General features: G+C 47.9%; 1 protein-coding gene across 10 annotated transcripts in view; it reads left to right on the forward strand.

The window, feature by feature from the left end:
* Window positions 1–19,450, forward strand: part of CADPS (calcium dependent secretion activator) — a 377,508-nt gene that overhangs the window by 155,836 nt on the left and 202,222 nt on the right. For all 10 annotated transcript variants that reach the window (XM_075073179.1, XM_032781853.2, XM_032781855.2 and 7 more), the window contains exon 4: window positions 7,233–7,313. In XM_075073179.1, coding sequence (XP_074929280.1) covers window positions 7,233–7,313 — 81 coding nt within the window. The remainder of the gene's footprint in view (window positions 1–7,232; window positions 7,314–19,450) is intronic.

Consider the following 19,450-nt stretch of genomic DNA (forward strand, 5'->3'; position numbering starts at 1 on the left):
TGAAAACCCAGCTTAACTCCACTGAAGTTCCTCCTGGTTTTCACTGATGCAACTGAGATCAGAATCTTGGCTGATAACCTTAAAACATAAAGCATGGTTCAGGGCATTCAGGTGTCTTGGTAGCAAACTGAACAGTGTCAGACTTGAAACTGGTTTGATTCAGATTTCGTTACTGCTTCATCTTAGTGTTGCGCTCCATATTGTTTAAAATAGTGCAGGTTAAATTACTAGTGGTTGTTTTCCTTTTCCTCTGACTTTTCTTTCTCCTCCTAAAGTGCAGTGTCTTTTATTCATGATGTCCCTAAAGTACAGAAGTTGAGTTTGCCAGATTTTTATGGTGAATGTGATTCAGTGTTGTAGACTCCAACTTTGAACACTAATTGGCAAGGTTGTCATAATGAAGAGGCTCTATTAATAATCTGAAACGGTTCTTGAGTAGGGTTTATAAATTGTTGAGGGTGTATCAATTGTACAGAATCATAAGATGGGTTGTTACTGAAGTCCTCCTTATTCTCCTTTTAAAAAAAATTGCATCCAGTCAAAGAATATTTCATAAACAGTTTGTATATAAGCCAATCTTTTTGCCAGATTCTTTTACTGTAATGGAACAGTCAAAATTCGGTAACTACAAATGAATGTATGGTACTCTGCTGTACATTCAGGGGCAGACTAACTCTGGTTCTAATACATTTTTGTTCCTAATTTGAGTCAAATCTACACATTTTTAAACTTTTAACAACTGTAGCACCAAGGTAAATCTCTCATCAAGGCAAACGGAAAGAAATAATAGCATGTGTGGATAGACGTAAGAAAAGACCCAATATGCAACTGGGCAATTATGTAATGAGCAGATTAGAATTGGAAATTGAGCATGGCCTGTATTTTTGACATGTTGCTGGAAAAAAATTGGCACATGTGACATATCTTATGTACACTGAGATTTATGATACTTTTTCAGACTTAATTTACTGGGGCAACCTTATGATTTATATCTTTGCTTTATTCATAGCACACCCATAAAAAAGTCATAATGCAGAACCAGACTAATTCAATTTCTCTTTGACCGTGTAAATCATTTTATATATTTGGCTGTCAGTTTTTGAATATAAAGTATGCATACATACTGCAGAAAATAAATTGCTGACTCTCTAGCTAAGAAATTGGGCTTTGATTGCTATTCAGGGATGGTTTCCTGTCACCAGATTGTTCATTTTGCTTAGATAACTTATTTTACATTAACTGTTTAACTGTGTTTCACAAGCAAATTATATTTCAACATTCTCGATTTAGGATCAGTTCCCTCATTGGCACTCGTCCTTATTCTACATGGAGAAAGAATTCTAATGTATTTCGTAAACTAAGGCCCTGTCTACACTATGAGTGCTACAGCAGCACATCGGTGGAGCTGCAACTCTGTGGCCATGGCACTGTAGTGTAGATGCTTGCTACAGTGATGGAAGAGGTTTTTCTGTAGTTGTAATCAATCCACCTTCCCCAGCGTCAGTAGCTAGGTTGATCGAAAAGTTCTTCCACTGACCTAGCCACATCTACACTCAGGGATAGATTGGCATAGCTGCAGTTAACTTAGCAATGTTAACCTAACGTTTCAGTGTAGACCAGGCATAAGTTTCATTAATATTATGCTGCAGACTAGTTCTGGATAAGTTTTTCAAAGAATGAGTGGTAGCCATGGAGCTACCATGTACGGTTATTGGAGTTAAGTGCTTAAAAGCCTGCATAATGTTTTAAAATTGTAGGAATATGTGTCTCTTCATATCGCTTTGTTCAACTGGTCATGGCAACGCTTTCTTTTAAAAAGGAATGCTTTATCCTCCAGATCAGGACTGAGAATGCAGCTGTGGGTGTAACCTCATAACACAAATAATCTCCCTAGTCCTATCCTTCCCTTCACAAGAGAAGCTCAAACAATTTCCTCCAGCTGCAGCGTTACTGGAAAATGCCTGCAAAATCCTGATAGTCTAGAAAGTGCTGCTGTAAGGCATTGCGCTGGCTTATTAGCATATTAGAAGGACAGCTCTCCAAGAAGGTGGCATCCTTGATTTCTACATTTAGAATTCAGGTTATTTGGGGTAATGTGATGAACCTCAATTACTGTCGCTCAAATCGAACTTGGAATAACGATATCTGTTTCAGAGTTCTAAAGGAAAGGGGAACTTGGTACATTTCTCTCATTTAATGAAGCTACTCTGAAAGTCTGTTCAGTCCAGTGGAAGCAAGTCTGGATAATGCATTTGTTAATGGGGAAGATATTTGGGGAACGTGACACAGGGGGGAGTGTCCCAAAGGGCCTGATCCTGAGAGGAGCTGAGTTCCTATTGGTTTCAGGACCATGGCCACATTAAATCCAGAGCAACACCATGTTGAGTCCTGATGTTAAAAGGTCAAATTATGAAATGCCTGTGGCACAGCCACAGGGAATGGAGTACAAATAAGCCTGAGCCAAAGGTCATTGACAGGAATAGAAATACTCTCATTGATCTCAGTGAGCTTTTGATCAGGCCCAGGATACTTAGCAGGTTTGTGGCTTATGTTAAATCAGTGACTGAGGCCTTTAAATTGAATCAGAAAAATACATTCCCTCAATGCCAGCTGTAATGACTCTGAACTCTCTGGGAAATCAGACCTACTGAAGCACATCAGCACACATACACATGCATACATATATGAGGGGAAAAGAAACATTTAAGTTATGCAAGGAGACAATAGGAAGGAAACTGTGACACACCAGTGTTTTGATGGCATATTGCAAATACATTCAAACCCAAGTGCAATGTGCATTAGTCATATTGGGAATTGAAACTCTAATGGTTGCTGTAGCTGTAACTTTCCAGACTGCACTGCACCAGGCAAGTGGTTGCTCTGTGGAGCAATTTATCTCTGGAGAAGGATAATACATAATACATAGTACATAGGAAAATAGTTACAACAATTTTATAACCTGGCTTGAGTTGCTGTATGGGAAGCTGTGACTGAGAGCACTAGTGGTACAATAGCTTATGGTGATGTTGCTTTCCAATGGGCAGAACAGGCCACTCTGACCATTAGAGTGACCAGATGTCCCGATTTTATAGGGACAGTCCCAATATTTGGGGTTTTGTCTTATGTAGGCGCCTATTACCCCTCCTCCCATCTGATTTTTCACACTTGCTGTCTGTTGGCCCTACTGACCATCATCGTTAAAAGAGTCAAATAGCAAGACAAGATAACTGCTAGGGGAAAGAAAACCCTGATTTCAATGTGGTTAGCTTCAGTAAAAGTTGGAGAGGGTGTTGATACATTATTTCTTACAAGAGACAAGAAGTGGCATTGGTACTGTCACAGAACTAATATTGTGGTCCTAGATTTTTGTTTTTGATTCCCCAGACTCCTAAACAGATACTACTAGGAAACTGTGACAGGAGAATCAGTTTCCACTTGCATTAAGGGATATTTACAAAAGAAATATGAACCAGAACAATATTGAAATGTTTAATGCTGCTGAACCTGATGACACTCCTGTATCTTGTGAAAAGTGTTGCTACTAGCACTCCAACTTACCATTGTCAGTTTGAAGTTTTTAGATTCCTGCTGAGTCTGAACTTATCCAAAGGAGTTTAAACTGTAGTTATAGTTGGGAAAGTGTCTGTAAAGTCAGCATAAAGTTGGGCATTTGAATGGTCCAAAAGTACTTGGTTGCTTGACCAGTCAAACATTGGTCAAATAGTGTCAAATAATGTCAAAAATGGTCAAACACTTTAAAGCAGTAATTTATCAGAACAGTAATAAAGAGTAAAACTCTATGGTCTCCTGTAGGTTTAGCCTTGGATAAATATTTGCCTAATTATATTTAAAAAAGTGACTTAACTGAGTTGTTTGAGCTCAGAATAAGGCAAAATACGATGAAATTAAGTTCTTAAAAATGAAAGAATAATTATTACCTTTTTAGCAATGGTTGGTTAGCATTTAAATACAAACATTAAGACTGAACATTTACAAATGAAAAAACCAAGTTAAAATGCAATGAAACAAAAACATTGCAATTCTTTAAAAAAAAAAAAAAAAAAAAAGTCCTCTTTTAAGTGCTCTTATGCTAGGTAGACAGCAGGCTAACTCTTCAAGTACCTTGCTTTTCATTATCTCTCTCTTTAACAGCTTCAATTGCTTCATCTATATCTTTGTCATCATCATTTTAATGTGCTTTGTAAACTGATATGTACATCGGTGGCCTTATATAAAATAAAGACACACCCCTCCCCTGCACTGTTCTGTTCTAGAAGATTCTAGCAAATCAAGAGGCACAACTTTCAGTTATTCATCATTTTCCCATCAGGTGACCTTAGCACGTAGTAAAGTGAGTGACTGAGACATTTAAGTAAGCTTGCTAACAATCAGAAAGGTAGGCCAATTCTTGCTGAAATATTTGATTATATTTGACTGTGGTGAAATAGGCAGGTAGCTGGCTGGCCAATTAACTGGCTTGCCAAGCCTTAGTTGACACCTTTTTATTCCTCTTATCAGGGCTGGATTTACATCTTAGTGGCCTTAGGCACAGCATCTTCAGTGCCCCCCCTACAGCTGACCATACTCCTAGAACACCGGTGCCCCTAAGCACATACCTAGTGTGCCTAACTGGAAATCCGTCCCTGCCTCCTATATGCTCCTTTTGAGTCTGATTCTGATTTCACTTACACTTGCACCAACGCTGAAGATAATGGACTTACCCCGGAGGTACACTGATGCAAGAGAGAGTTAACCCCTATGTGTCATAGAACCATGCTGGAACTGCATGCTTAACTGTCACAAGCAACTCCTTCTTGTTAGAGCTTTCAGAGTCAGTGCAACTGCGAACAGCAGCACACTGCAGGATTCCACAGAGTCGATGGTGAAAGGATCTTGCCCCTAAACACTTCAGCTAATGGGTGGTGTGGATTGGCTCTCGTGAGGGTTGATGTCTTAAGGAAAAAGAGAGAGAGAAGACACACAACAGCACTGCAATGCAAACTAATGGCCAAAAGAATTCTCAAGGCCTGGTCAAGCCAGTGTGTCCGAGATGAATATTGTGTACACCTGCATATAGCGCACAACAAATAGAAAAGCACAGCTATACTTTCTCTGTTATGATCCCTGCACACTAGGAAGTTATGCGGCACGATAGTGAAGTCCATACCGATCTTTATTCAGTCCAAATTGCTACAGAAGTCAGTAGATTCAAGAACTGCTGATATAATGGGCAAAATCCTCAGCTGGTTTAAAGCAGCATTGCTCCATTAACTTCAGTGGATGCACAACAGCTGAGGGGGCTAGCTTAGTATTTATGTAAATGTGGATATTACACAGAAATTTAAAATTCCCTAGGAATTATTATGCATGAATCACAAAGGTATTGATATAAACCTTCAAAGAATAACACATCAGACTATCCTCTTTTATTTCTCTCTCATTTAATCTGTTAAGACTTTTTTAATCTATTATCTGTGCTATTTTATTCCCACTAAAATGAAACTGGTTCCCAATGTGGCCCTTTCTCAGAATATCCTCAGTGCACCTTGAGACCAAACTGGGACATGTGCCTCATTAAAGACTTCAGGACTGGGCCTCTGCTTTTAACTGCTAGGGAAAGAGTAGTGCTGAAAACAGAATGTTGTGTCCATGGAAATGTGTGATGGGACTTTTAACTTCAACCAATGTGTAATTTAAAAAAATGGAAAAGGTAGCTACTCTTTTACCTCCCCTTGCAACTCTTAGTGGTTTATAACAGTACTGATGACCTCTGGGTAGAGTGCTTTGATGTCTGCTAACCAGCCACATTCTAGGCCCTTGGCTTCACCTCCAGCCATTAGTCATTAGCTGCCGTTAAATGCTCTCCCCGTTGATCACAATTGGTTAATTAAAATCTCCAACAGACCAAATTGATCTAACACAAGGGACACTGCAAGGCACTTAAAGCACAAATAAAATGCAATTGAAATTTCAAGAGCAGCCTGTCACGTTCTCTGCTGAACAAACTGGAAACCTGGTCACAACAGCTTGTCCTAGTATTTTTAGACCAAATAAGAACCTGGAGCACTTGCTGTGTATAATAGTTGTGATGGCAGTACTGATGAGAGTCCAGAGCACGAATTCCTACCTCGTATTCCAGAACCCTGAAGCTGAAAATGAAAAATTGGAGGAGGAGGAGGAGGAGGAGATGCTACAGGAATAGGATGTTATGTCCTAGGAAGGAGAGGGGTTAGCAAATGTAGTAAAAGCCTGAAAAATAAAAGGGGTGGTGAAGTGTGTTTTGGAGTTATTGTCCTCCTCAGCAAAGCATCTTCCTTTCCTCTTTATATAGGTACAGATATCTTCTGATGTTACAGGTTGACATGTGCTACTATAAGGCATGCCGCCATTACTGGCGGGAATCTGTACAGAAGGCTAGTGCATCCCAGAACTGTGCGCTTGGGTTCCCCAGGAGCCTGAATGAAGCCTAAAATGTTGACCTATAGGTAACACTGCTAATGGAGAAAGTATAATGTGAAAAGGGAGGGTAGACTTTGCCGTGGAAGGAAGGAAGTTTTGGGCCTTATTGCATACACTGAGTTTATCTTCAGTGAATTCCCACCGTGCCTCATGTGTAAGGCTAAGATTTGGGCCTGGGTGTTTTTAGTAAAAGTCACGGTCAATAAACAATAAGACACGGAAGCCGGAGCCCCACTGCCCAGGACCGATGGTCCAAGCCCTGCTGTGCGGGTCTGAAGTTGCAGAGGTCACGTAAAATCACATAACCTGACCGACTCATGTGCCTCTGTGAGACCAACTCTACGTCCTCCATTTGCTCCTCTCTGCTGCCCCCTGCAGTAGCGCTATTATAAGTGGCAATGATACTGGTTTTCCCACATCAGTGAATGTAGAACTGGCCCAGCAGCCCAGAGGGATTCATATATCTGTCCGTGATGGAATTTCTACTCAGAGAGGTAGCTATATGGGCATCTAATGCAGTCTGACAAAATGCGTTCAACTGAGCATGTCTGTTTAAAGAATTTTTGGAAAAATGAATCAATATGCGCGTGTACCATGCTTGCAGAATGGGACCGGACCTTGACTGGTGCCTGTCAAGCTAGTGCAATACAAATATTAAATAATAATGTAATGAAGTCGTACGCTCTGAGAAGCTGAACAAACTTCTCCTGGGTGGTGCTCTGGTCACCTTTTTTCATCCTAAAAATCCTGTTTACCTTTTTTTTGCCACACAGCTGGATAATCCAGATGAGCAAGCTGCACAGATCAGACGAGAGTTAGACGGACGCCTTCAAATGGCAGATCAAATTGCCAAGGTAAGAAAACTCTAATTAGTAACTAGCACATACGTAGCTCCATGGAGTTACCATGCACCCCTCTTCTTAGGCCCTGCTCCTCAGGGATGCTGAGCACCCACAGCTCCCAGTGAAATTAGTAGGATCTACAGACCACTCTCTGTTTCTTAGTGTCAGGCTCAAAATTTCTGTTGGGAAATGAGTGTAGGTTCTGAGGAGCTGCTGTTGGAAATGGCAGAGGTATTTGGGTTTCTTTCCTAGAAGCAGCTGTTCTTCTTCGAGTGCTTGCTCATATCCATTCCAGTAGGTGTACGCACCGCGCGTGCACGTTCATCGGAAAACTTTTACCCTAGCAACTCCAGCGGGCCGGCAGGTCGCCCCCTAGAGTGGCGCCACTATGGCCGGTGATATATACCCCTGCCAGCCCGCCCGCTCCTCAGTTCCTTCTTACCGCCGTGTCGGTCGTTGGAACTGTGGAGCGCGGCATAGCTGACCTTCACGTCCCTAGCTTCTCTTGTCAATCATTACTGTTCTAGTTAGTTAGTCATAGTTACTTAGCATACTGTAGTTGTAGTTATAGTTATAGTTGTGTATATATTTATACTTCGTTATCGGGTTCGGGGCTCTAGCCCTCTCGCGCCCGGCGCCGGGCTGATGCCTGGTTCGCCGGGATTCAAGGCGTGCTCGACTTGTAAGAAGCCGATGCCCACCAGTGATCCCCACGACGCCTGCCTGAAGTGCCTGGGGGAATCACACATCTCAGATAAGTGCCGCATCTGTAAATCTTTCCGTCCGCGAACAAAAAGGGAGCGAGACCAGCGCCTCAGGACGCTCCTTATGGAAGCGGCACTTCACCCCGCGCCTCCGGCACCGAGCGCGGCTCCGGCACCGGACCCCTCCGGCACCGCGAAGACGCACCGGCACGGCCTTCTCCGGCACCGGCTCCCCGGAAAGAGGCCTCTCACGTCCTCAACCCCGGCTAAGCGGCCCCGTAAGGAGCACCCACTGCCGACGCCGGCCGTGCTGGCTGTGCAAGGGGCTTCGTTGACTCCGGGCCCGGCGGTCCGTCGAGTCGATCCCTCCCAGCTCCCCGCCAAGATCTGGGTAGAGCTGATACCTCCGTCCACGCCCGAGACTTTCTCGTCGGCACGGGACCTGATTGCTCTAACTGAGCCTGGGCTGCCCCAACCCCGGCGCCGCCGGTGCGGGTTGTGCTCTCCAAGGGCAAGCCAACCCCGATGAGGGCACCGTCCCCGGATTCTCCGACCCGGCGCCGCTCAAGATCCGGCACCGGTCGCGATCCCGGCACCGATCCCGAGGGAGGTCTCCCTCGCGACGCCGCTCGCAGTCCCGGCACCGCTCTCCTAGGCGGCACCGGTCGTACTCGCGGCACCGGTCATCATCGCGCCGATCCAGATACTCCCGGCACGCTCCGGTCCAGCCGCCGCTACCGGCACCGCAACTCCAGGAGCCGCTCACGGCACCGCAGGTCCAGATCCCGGTCGACCTCCCGGCACCGCGCTGGTCGCAGTCCCGGTCCCGGTCCCGGCACCGGTACGACTCACGGCACCGATCTCCGGCACCGGAGGTCGTCGCCATCAAGGGCGCTGGATTCTCGCTATCCTCCTTCGCCCCACCATGGCCCTCCCGACAAGGCTCTGTATCCTCCCGGACTGACAGCATCTATTTGGACTCTGAAAGACCTGCCGCTATCTTTCCGGAAGGTCACCAGGAGCAGGGCCCACAGCACTGGGGCTTCTGGACCCCTGGGCATACCATCAAGCCCAGGGGGCCTCAGCACGTTCCCTCACGTGCGCCTGACCCAGAGCGGAGGGCTCCAGAGGCTGCAGCGTCACGGCCCCCACCATCCCCTGAGGAAGGCCGACCGTCCCATTCGCTGGCTGCGGAAATCCCTCAGGAGCCTGAACCGGTACTGCCAGCTGCGGAGCTACCAGACCCACTCTTGCCAGGACTCTCTTCATCTTCCTCCCCTGATGAAGCAGTAGCGGAACGACATCCACGGGTCCCCCCCCTGGACCTGAGGGCGCACCAAGACCTCCTCAGGCGAGTGGCGCTGAACATGAACATTCAGGCCGAGGAGGTCTCGAGATTGAGGACCCTGTGTGCAGTATACTCACGTCTGACGCACCCACTCGTGTTGCCCTGCCCTTTATTAAAACGATACAGAGCAACGCCAACACCATCTGGCAGTCACCGGCCTCCGTTCCCCCCACCGCCCGAGGGGTAGAACGCAAATACATGGTCCCATCTAAAGACTACGACTACCTATATGTCCACCCGCGCCCATGCTCCCTCGTCGTTCAATCTGTGAACGAGAGGGAACGTCATGGGCAAGAAGCGCCAGCCCCCAAGTCCAAGGAGGCAAGAAGGATGGACCTACTGGGCCGCAAGGTCTATTCTGCGGGAGCATTGCAGCTGCGAGTTTCTAACCAGCAAGCTCTACTCAGCCGCTACTCCTTTAACACCTGGACAGCGGCTGATAAATTCAAAGAGCTCCTCCCCGCAAGACGCTCGTCAGGAGTTCGTCACCCTTCTGGACGAAGGAAGAAAGTTGCACGCACTTCCTTGCAGGCGGCACTGGACGCGGCCGACTCTGCCGCCAGAACTCTGGCCTCCGGGGTCACGATGCGTCGTATCTCCTGGCTGCAGGTCTCTGGCCTTCCTCCGAACTCCAACATACCATCCAGGATCTTCCGTTTGAGGGCCAGGGCCTGTTCTCGGATAAGACCGACCCGCGGCTGCAAAGCCTGAAAGATAACAGGGTCATTATGCGGGCTCTTGGAATGCATACGCCCGTGACACAGCGTAGACCCTTCCGCGCCGCAACTACAACAACATCGTAGGCCTTTCCCCCCGCCAGACAGAGACAAGACTCTTTCAGGCGCCGCAATAGAAATGGCAGGCGCAGACAGTCGGGTAACAAGGGGGTCAAGGCCAAGGGCCTACCAAGCCTTCTTCCGGCTCGAAGCCCTCATTTTGAAGATACGCCCGAGGGCGATGTACCAGTTTCCTCCGTGAACCCCTCTCCACCCTTCTCCGACCGCCTCTCCTACTCCTCCCGCGTGGCGCCGGCTCACTTCAGACCGTTGGGTCCTCCGCACGCTGCGGTTTGGATACCACCTGCAGTTTGCCTCGTACCCGCCTTCCGCCCCCCCCTCCTCGTCCCTCTTCAGGGACCCTCTCACGAGCAGATCCTCCTCCAGGAGGTGCAAACGCTCCTCGACAAAGGTGCCATTCAGGAGGTTCCGCAAAACGAGAAGGGCAGAGGGTTCTACTCCCGCTACTTCTTGATTCCCAAGGCCAAGGGAGGTCTGCGACCCATCCTCGACCTCCGCGGACTCAACAAATATTTACTGAAGTTGAAATTCCGCATGGTTTCCTTGGGGACCATTATCCCATCCCTAGATCCTGGAGACTGGTACGCCGCCCTCGACATGCAAGACGCCTATTTTCATGTCGCCATTTTCCCCCCATCGGAGATTCTTGCGCTTTCTCATAGGCAGCCGTCATTATCAGTTCACGGTCCTCCCGTTCGGCCTCTCGTCGCGCCCCGAGAGTGTTCACGAAGTGCATGGCCGTAGTCGTCGCCTTCCTTCGTCGCAGCCGGGTGCACGTATTTCCCTACCTCGACGACTGGCTTATCCGAGGGCCGTCAGCAAGCCAGGTGCTCTCCCACGTCCGCATGATCAGCCGCCTTTTCGCGAACCTAGGCCTGATGCTAAACGTGGAGAAGTCCATTCTGTCCCCTACCCAGAGGATAGAATTTATCGGCGCCGTCCTGGACTCTACCACGGCCACGGCCACTCTTCCCTTGTCCGATTCCAGGCTTTGACGGACATCATCCGGAGGTTACAGGCAGCACCTCTAACTTCTACTCGCACCTGCCTGACACTCTTGGGCCACATGGCGGCCTGCACTTTCGTGACGGAGCACGCCAGGCTACGGCTCAGACCTCTGCAGTCGTGGCTCATTCCTCAGCTACGCCTAGCCAGGCGACCGTTGGATACCGTCGTCACAGTCCCACAGGACGTACTCTTCTCCCTCCAATGGTGGCTGGAGGAGTCCGTCGTCTGTGCGGGGCCCATTCCATCCTCCACAGCCCTCGATGTCCCTCACTACGGACGCATCGGACTTGGGATGGGGAGCTCACCTTGGGCCGTTGAGGACGCAGGGTCGCTGGTCTCCTCCCGATCTGCTTCTCCATATCAACGTCCGAGAATTGAGAGCGGTCCGCCTTGCTTGTCAAGCCTTCCATCGGCAGATCCGAGGCCGCTGTGTCTCAGTTTTCATAGACAACACCACAGCGGTGTACTATGTCAACAAGCAGGGCGGGACGAGATCTCCTCTTCTCTGTCGGGAGGCCATAATGTTGTGGGACTTTTGCATAGCCCACTCAGTCCACCTAGTCGCTTCCTTTCTCCCCGGGGCGCGCAATACCCTGGCGGACCATCTCAGTCGGTCTTTCAGCTCCCACGAATGGTCCCTTCGCCCGGACGTTGCCCTTACACTTTTCCGCAGGTGGGGGCATCCCCACATGGACCTTTTTGCATCTCGCACGAACAGGAAGTGTCCGATGTTCTGCTCCTTCCAAGGCCGCGAGCGGGCTCGGTAGCGGATGCCTTCCTGATTCCGTGGGGAACGCACCTCTTTTATGCCTTCCCTCCGTTCCCATTGATCCTCAAGGTCCTTCTGCGCGCTAGGGACAGGGCGCCGCTTGATTCTCATTGCCTTCCGGCATGGCCACGTCAGCATTGGTACTCTCTTGCTCCTGGACCTGTCAGTAGTGGACCCTGTTCCCCTGCCTCTTCACCTGGACCTGATCACGCAGGACCACGCCGCTTTGTCACCCGGACCTTCAGTCCCTTCACTCCTCGGCGTGGCTCCTGGGGCTAACTGGGTCCAATTGCACTGCTTTCCCAGTGAGGCAAGTACTATCTAGGAAGTCGAAAGCCATCTACGAGGACGACGTTAAATAGCCAAGTGGAAGCGTTTCACGTGCTGTGTGTGCGGGAAAAGCGCTTCCACCTGCCCGATTGTTCCATCCGATCGTCTTGGACTACCTGTGGTCGCTCAACAACCAAGCCTGGCTATGCTCTCTCCGGGTTACTTGGCGGCCATCTCCACTTTCCACTAAGGGAGCGACGGCCATTCCGTCTTTTCACACCCACTGGTGACTAGATTCCTCAAAGGCTGGAGCGCCTTTACCCCCAGGTCCGTCATCCAGCCCCCTCCTGGGATCTCACGTAGTGTGTCTCGTTTATGTCCCCCCCGTTTGAAACCGCTGGCTACATGTTCCCTCTCTTTGTCTGGAAAACGCATCCTGGTGGCCGTCACATCCACTAGGCGGTATCAGAGCTGCGCGCACTGTCGTTGACCTCCGTACACGGTGTTCCATCGAGACAAGTGTGCAACTGAGGCCACCCCCTCATTCCTCCCAGGTTGTCTTGGGCTTTCCACGTTAACCGGACGTATCCTTCCGTATTCTTTCCCAAACTCATTCTCTCGTAGGAACAACAATTGCACTGCCTAGACATGCGCAGGGCGCTCGCCTTTTATATAGAAGACCCGGCCGTTCCGCAAGTCCGCTCAGCTCTTTGTCGCAATAGCTGACGGCTCAAGGGTTGCCAGTCTCTCTCACAGAGGATTCCTCGTGGTGACATCCTGCATAAGAACATGTTACAACCTGGCCCCTCCTTCGGGCATGTAACTGCGCACTCTACTAGAGCCCAGGCATCGTCAATGCGTTCCTCACACGAGTTCCCGTCCAGGAAATCTTGTAGGGCAGCGACTGGTCCTCCGTGCACACCTTCACTACCCATTATGCCCTAGTCCAGCAGTCCAGGGTGATGCAGCCTTCGGCTCTACCATGTTGCGCACTGTGACCTCTCACTCCGACCCCACCGCCTAGGTAAGGCTTGGGAATCACTACTGGAATGGAATGAGCAATCACTCAAAGAAGAAACACGGTTACTACCTTGTAACTCTTGTTCTTCGAGATGTGTTGCTTATATCCATTCCACACCACCTTCCTTTCCCACTGTCGGAGTAGCCGGCAAGAAGGAACTGAGGAGCGGGCGGGCCGGCAGGGTATATATCACCCGCCATAGTGGTGCCACTCTAGGGGGCGACTGCCGGCCACTGGAGTTGCTAGGGTAAAAGTTTTCCGACGAACGTGCACGCGCGGCGCGTACACCTACTGGAATGGATATGAGCAACACATCTCGAAGAACAAGAGTTACAAGGTGAGTAACCGTGTTTTTTGTTAGGAGCTGGGGTTCCTGTGTTTCTTTCCCTGCCGGTAGGCAACTTTCTCTCAATGACTCCAGACTTGCAAGTGCACATAGAACCACATTTGGCCAAATATTGGTACTGTGCATGGGTGGGCTGGCACTCTCCTGGCCTAGTGTCCGCCTCCTGTCTGCGGGCAACACCCTCCTCACATGTTACAGTTGAGTTGCCTTTGATATCTATCCAGTGCAGCAGGCCTATGAGCCATTCCCTCAGACTAAGCTCGGCAACAAAGCACCTGGAACCATGCCATTCTGCAGGGCCAGACTGTCACCACACCACAGCTTGCTGAAGCAAGTAATTTCTCTGTTTGGTATCATGGTAACTCTCACACAGTTTCAGGTGACCTAAAGAGGACAACAGCTTTGGGAGCTTTGCCATTGACATCACTGGGGCCAGGATTTCACCTCTGATTTCGCCAAATCTCCTGAGTCTTATATCAAACCCCAAATGTGGGCAGCGTCATGTGTTTGCTCTGCAGCACCATGCTCAGTGCTTCTGTGATCTAACTGAAATGTTGCAGTCTATAGTCAGGACAGGATACCCCATTAGAAGAAGAGAGAAAAACAAAAAAATCTGGTAGAAATCTAATCAGCAAACTAAATCCACTTCAATTCAGGATGCAAATAACAAATGAGAATTCCCTGCCTTCCACCAGAAGCCTGCGTTGTGAAACAGCTGATTTTGTCCTTTCCCTCCAAACATATGGAATAAAAAAATCCCCCCAATGCAGGCTGCCAGCATATCTTCAGCCCCATCAGTGGCACTTGAGTGGGTTCCTCATTCCTGAGGATAAACACCCAGGCACTCTCCTCTTTGCAAACACAGAAAAGTCAGTCTCTTTATATATCTGGTAAAATCTGACACTCCATCAAAGTTCTCCCATATCAGTGAGCAAATAAGACTCCATACTTTCCTGACAGGGCCAGATAATAAAATAATCCTGAATGGACTTTACAAGACAGATTTGGTCAACACCCCTGCCACAAAATGAATTGCCAATTCTGACCCTCTCTGGTTTATTCTAGAAAAGAAAAGTCACATTATGAGTCCCTCCAAATTCCTTGAAGTATAGATGTCGTTATTGTACCAGAATTTTGAAACTTCTATGAGGAATGCAGTCTTGAAGCTGCTTCTTAGTGAAATAGTTTGAGAGCATTGGGAGTAAAGTATGTATTTGTGGTCTATTATTAATGATTTAGCAGCAGCACTTGTGGTTACATCACATCCTTACAGATTGCTTTGCATTTTTCAAAGGACTGTTCAAACCGTAACCAGGTAATTTTCATCACTGCATCCTTGGGAGGGTAGCTGGTATGATCCCTACTTTACAAATGGAGAAAATGAGCTATCTGAGAGCAAGTTAGTGGCAGATATATAATCAAAAACTGACTCTCCTTCCCCACTTTTAAATCAGAGTACGCTGTTATTTTAAGGAAAATATTGAACCTTCTCTTGTTTCTTCAAAGAAACTCTGCATGAAGCCTGGTAATCATCTAAGGTTTTGAGAATGTTAGCTGGTCATTTGGGTATTGATACTAGAAGTTCTACCGACTTATTTATTTAACTTTCTGTTTACTACATTTTCAAATGGGGGCAGTAGTATTCATAACTCACTGGCAGTCAGCAGAGGGTGCAACTGCATGACTTGCATTTGCAAACACATATATACCATTGTCATTTCCCCCAAGGACAGTAAAACATAAACAAGCTGCTACCAGGCTTATGAGACCAGGCCATGTGAAAGCTCCTAAAACAAATATATTCCAAAACTTCCCTTTTGCAGGGCTCAACTTTCAAAATGCAACTCTGGAGGATAGTTGGAAATTGTATTTGAAACTAGCATATCAGTCATGATAATATATTCATATTCATAATACATATTGTTACTTAATCCCTTTTCCATGATTGCTGCTAGCCACCAATTTAGCATGTCAGAATCCTACAGTATCTGCTGTGCTGTGCTGTTCTCACAACTGCATGGATGCTGCTTTTTGCTGGCATCCAAATGACTTTCTGGATCCTTCTCTATGGTTTCTGCACAAAGTTATTTTCTGTGCAGGAGCATCACAGCCGGTAATTCAGTTCCAGCCTAGTCTTTAATTTTGTGAAAAGAAAAATTTCTTATTTACTGGTCTGTGTTGCAGAATTGTATCATGCCTGGTGATTGATTGTGGGTGCACAATCGATGCACTAAAAAGCAGTTCGCAGCACCAAGGTGCCATCACTGAGTTTCAGTTATAATGGTAGATTAACTCATCATATAAGAAATTAAAGTTAGGGTATTTTCAATTAAGATGTGATGGAGGCTGTGCGGTCTAGTAGGACCAAGAAGCAGGAGTGCTCCAGTGTTGTTGTCTTTGTAGAGCCACTTAATGGCCAGCTGTGGGACCTTGAACAAGTTATTTGCCCAGGATCACTCAGTAACCTGACCCACACACCGGAACACTCGAGCAAAGCCGTGTCTTTTCCTAGGCCCAGGACAGCTCAAATATAGCTTTTGGTGTTCAGTGGAGTCCTGCACTGGAATGGGTTACCCAGGGAAGTGGTGGAATCTCCATTTTTAGGGGGAATCTCCATCCTTGACAAAGCCCTGGCTGGGATGATTTAGTTGGGGATTGGTCCTGCTTTGTGCAGAGGGTCGGACTAAATGACCTCCTGAGGTCCCTTCGAACCCTAATAGTCTATGATTCTAGCACAATGCAACCCCACTCTTGGTTGTCCCATAGGTGCTACCACAGTAAACACAATTAATTGTAATTGTGTTTATGTATATTTACTGTCTCTGTATTTGGGTTAATAGTTTAGGGCCAAATTCTCTTTCGAGCACACAGCCCAGACGGAGGGGAGTTCTATGGAAGGGATGGAATCTTCCTGCCAGATGGCTCCCCACTCACGGGCTATCACAGCCTATTGCATCCACCCCTCGATGGGTGGGAGGTCTGGGGTATGAATCATATGTGTGTATGAGCCAGGCAGAACGGAGCCCCAGGCCTGATTAAGGCCTTTGGGTGATGCCATCATAATCATAATGGAATCTATAGCTGAGGATCTGTTGCCACAGTCCTGCCCGTCTTCTGGTCAGTCCTCTTGTGCGAGAGCAGTGGGAGCCTTCCTGCATGGGGCTCACTCCTTCCTACTCTGTCTGCCTGACCCCAGTGCTATTCATCCCTACCATCCTGCCTCAACTCACTAGCTCCACCCAGACATCTCATCTGCTGTATCATCACCTGCTACTTCTACCATCTCACACCCACCTGTGTTGTGATCTCAGCCTCCCACTGCTCCCCAGACAGCTCTTGAAAGTGCACAGTCCCCACTGGTTCTCAGCACTGCACACATGGGCCATCAGTATCAGAAGTTCAGGCCCCATGTCACGGTTTTCTTTTAGCATTTAAAGGAGCAAACATGCATGTTTCTGGGCTCCTTTATTCCTCTTACCTCCCCTTTAGCCTTAGAGACTCCTCCTGTCTTTTTTTCTTTGACTTGGACTTAGTGAGACTCACCTGGTCCTCCTGTCAGGGTGAGTCAACAGAATAGCCCTACATTTCCATAAAATGTCTTAGAACCTGATAACCTAACACAGATAAATACATCTTGCCCCACTTCCAAAGTGCCTCAACTCTCCACCCTCAACATCTGTCCTGCTCACCCCACTTGCCAACCATCTACTGACCCTCCCACCACTCCATGAATATCCATCATCTGAGCAGCCTCATACATACACCCCAGATTTCCAACCTGTCTCACAGATGTGTCCACCCACTTCAGTGGGAGTCTCGTCTGTACAAGAACTACAGGGTTTGGGCATTGATGGACAAGCTACTGGTGACAAATAGTGAGATTTTATTTCTGATGGTTACTGCATTTGAAATGTGATGTATGGAAGCAGTGCAGAAGCTGGTACGTTGGGAGAGATGAGTAGTGCAGTGACGGGACATTAATGTTTGAGCATCAGTGCTTTCAACAATATCTCCCACAATTTAAAAAACATTTGGGTTTTTTATCGGGTGGTCTCTGTCTCATGTAATGCACGGGCCATCAGACAACACAGTTAGATAGCTTGTCTTATGCCAGGAATAATTTACTTGAGAGGATAGTTTCTGAAGTCAGAGATTTGAGATTGAAGGCTGCATTTTAATTGCCTGGCACAAGTGTTGCTTTGAAATGTGTTTGTAATTAATAAACCATTGAGTACTCTCTGAAACACTCTGCCAGCCTGTGTTGCTGTTTGTATTTCTTCTACAGCCTTAAGAAGGTTTCCTGGCAGAAACATGGCCTTGTTTTCTTTTCCTGGGTGCATTTTATGAACCTCTTTTTTATGGTATCATTATGAACTGTCAGCCCTGGAGTGAGAAAATATTTCTCAAGTCATCGCCACAATTCTGTTTTAGAGCTTTTTCTGGTAGTGAGCTCCGGCCAGATAGCTTATGCCTCACACAGTTACTGGTGCCCCCTATAAAACAGTCAAATTGGAGGTGACTTTGGGGGATGGACAGGTGCATCAGACGGCTTAGGACAGTCCTGGAATTAGAGGCTAATTTCTTTGAAGGGGGTGGATAGTCCTGGATTTGGATCCTTGGGTAGTAAAATAGTAAAACATAGACATTGTGAGTAGGGTGACCAGACAGCAAGTGTGAAAAATGGTGACAGAAGGTGGGGGGTAAAGGGCACCTGTGTAAGAAAAAACCTCAAATATTGGGACTATCCCTATAAAATCGGGACATCTGGGCACCCTAATTGTGAGTAAAAGGCTGCTTGGCAATGGCTTTGTAATTAGTGAGCTGCTGGCCAGAGGTGCTGGAACTGTTTGTGTAGTGCTGATAGTCACTGAACCGAACTGCAAACCCTGTTTATAATGACAACCACTTCAAGCCAGGGGGTGCTGCAGACCCTCCACACCCCTAGTTCCAGCCCCTATGCTGCTGGCACCAGAGGTGGCACCTGGGGGGCTTTCAGGAGCTGTAGCCACTCCAAAAAGTGCCTTTAGCCGCCCCCTGTAGCAGCCATCACTTGCCAGCCACCCAGCTTTGAAGGCAGAGGGGAGAGAGTGATGGCTGCTGGCCAAGCACTCAGCTCCGTCAGCAGCAGGGCAACCACCGGCAGCAGCACTGCCTGAGACAGCCTCAGCCCATGTCCCCACCTGCTGAGATGTGCTGCCACAGTGGCCTGGACTGACGCACCTGGGCCCTACCACGTATGGCCGCTGCTCCCTGGTCTGTTAGGGGGGAGGAAAGAGGAGGAGCAGGAGGTGAGGCCTCATGGCAAGTGAGGACATAACTTCCCCAATTTTCTGATTAACCCACCTCAGCCCCACCCCTCCCCTGGGCAGAGGCTGGTGCCGCCCCTGGCTGGCATCCATTTCTGTCACTGAAGTTGTACCAAATGAATCTGGGGGTAGATTCTGGTTTGTCGTCACTAACTTAGGAAACACTTAGGTACAGATTTTCAAAAGAGCTCAGAGCTGAGGTGTAAGCATTCAGTACCTGCAGTGTTGGGATAATGTTTCCAAAAGCACCTATCTCCCATTCTCAAACGTGACTTTCGCATGCAGGAGCCATTGCAAGTCAGTGGGATGAGGGCTCTTAAGTCATTTAGGATACATCTACACTGACAAAACAAAAAACCCTCCACGACAGTGAGTGTCAAAGCCTGGGTCAACTGACTTGGGGCTAAACATAGCCGTGTAGGTGTTACTACTCAGTGTGGAGCCTGCGATTTGAAACCTGCCGGCAGGTGGGTTTCAGAGCCTGAACTGGCATGTCTGCACTGCTATTTCTAGCCCTGGAGTGCAAGCCGGAGTCAGTTGTTTTTTTGTTGTTGCAGTGTAGACATATCCTTAGGTGCAT

The sequence above is a fragment of the Chelonoidis abingdonii genome, chromosome 17, assembly GCF_003597395.2.
Source record: "Chelonoidis abingdonii isolate Lonesome George chromosome 17, CheloAbing_2.0, whole genome shotgun sequence".
NCBI lineage: Eukaryota > Metazoa > Chordata > Testudines > Testudinidae > Chelonoidis > Chelonoidis abingdonii.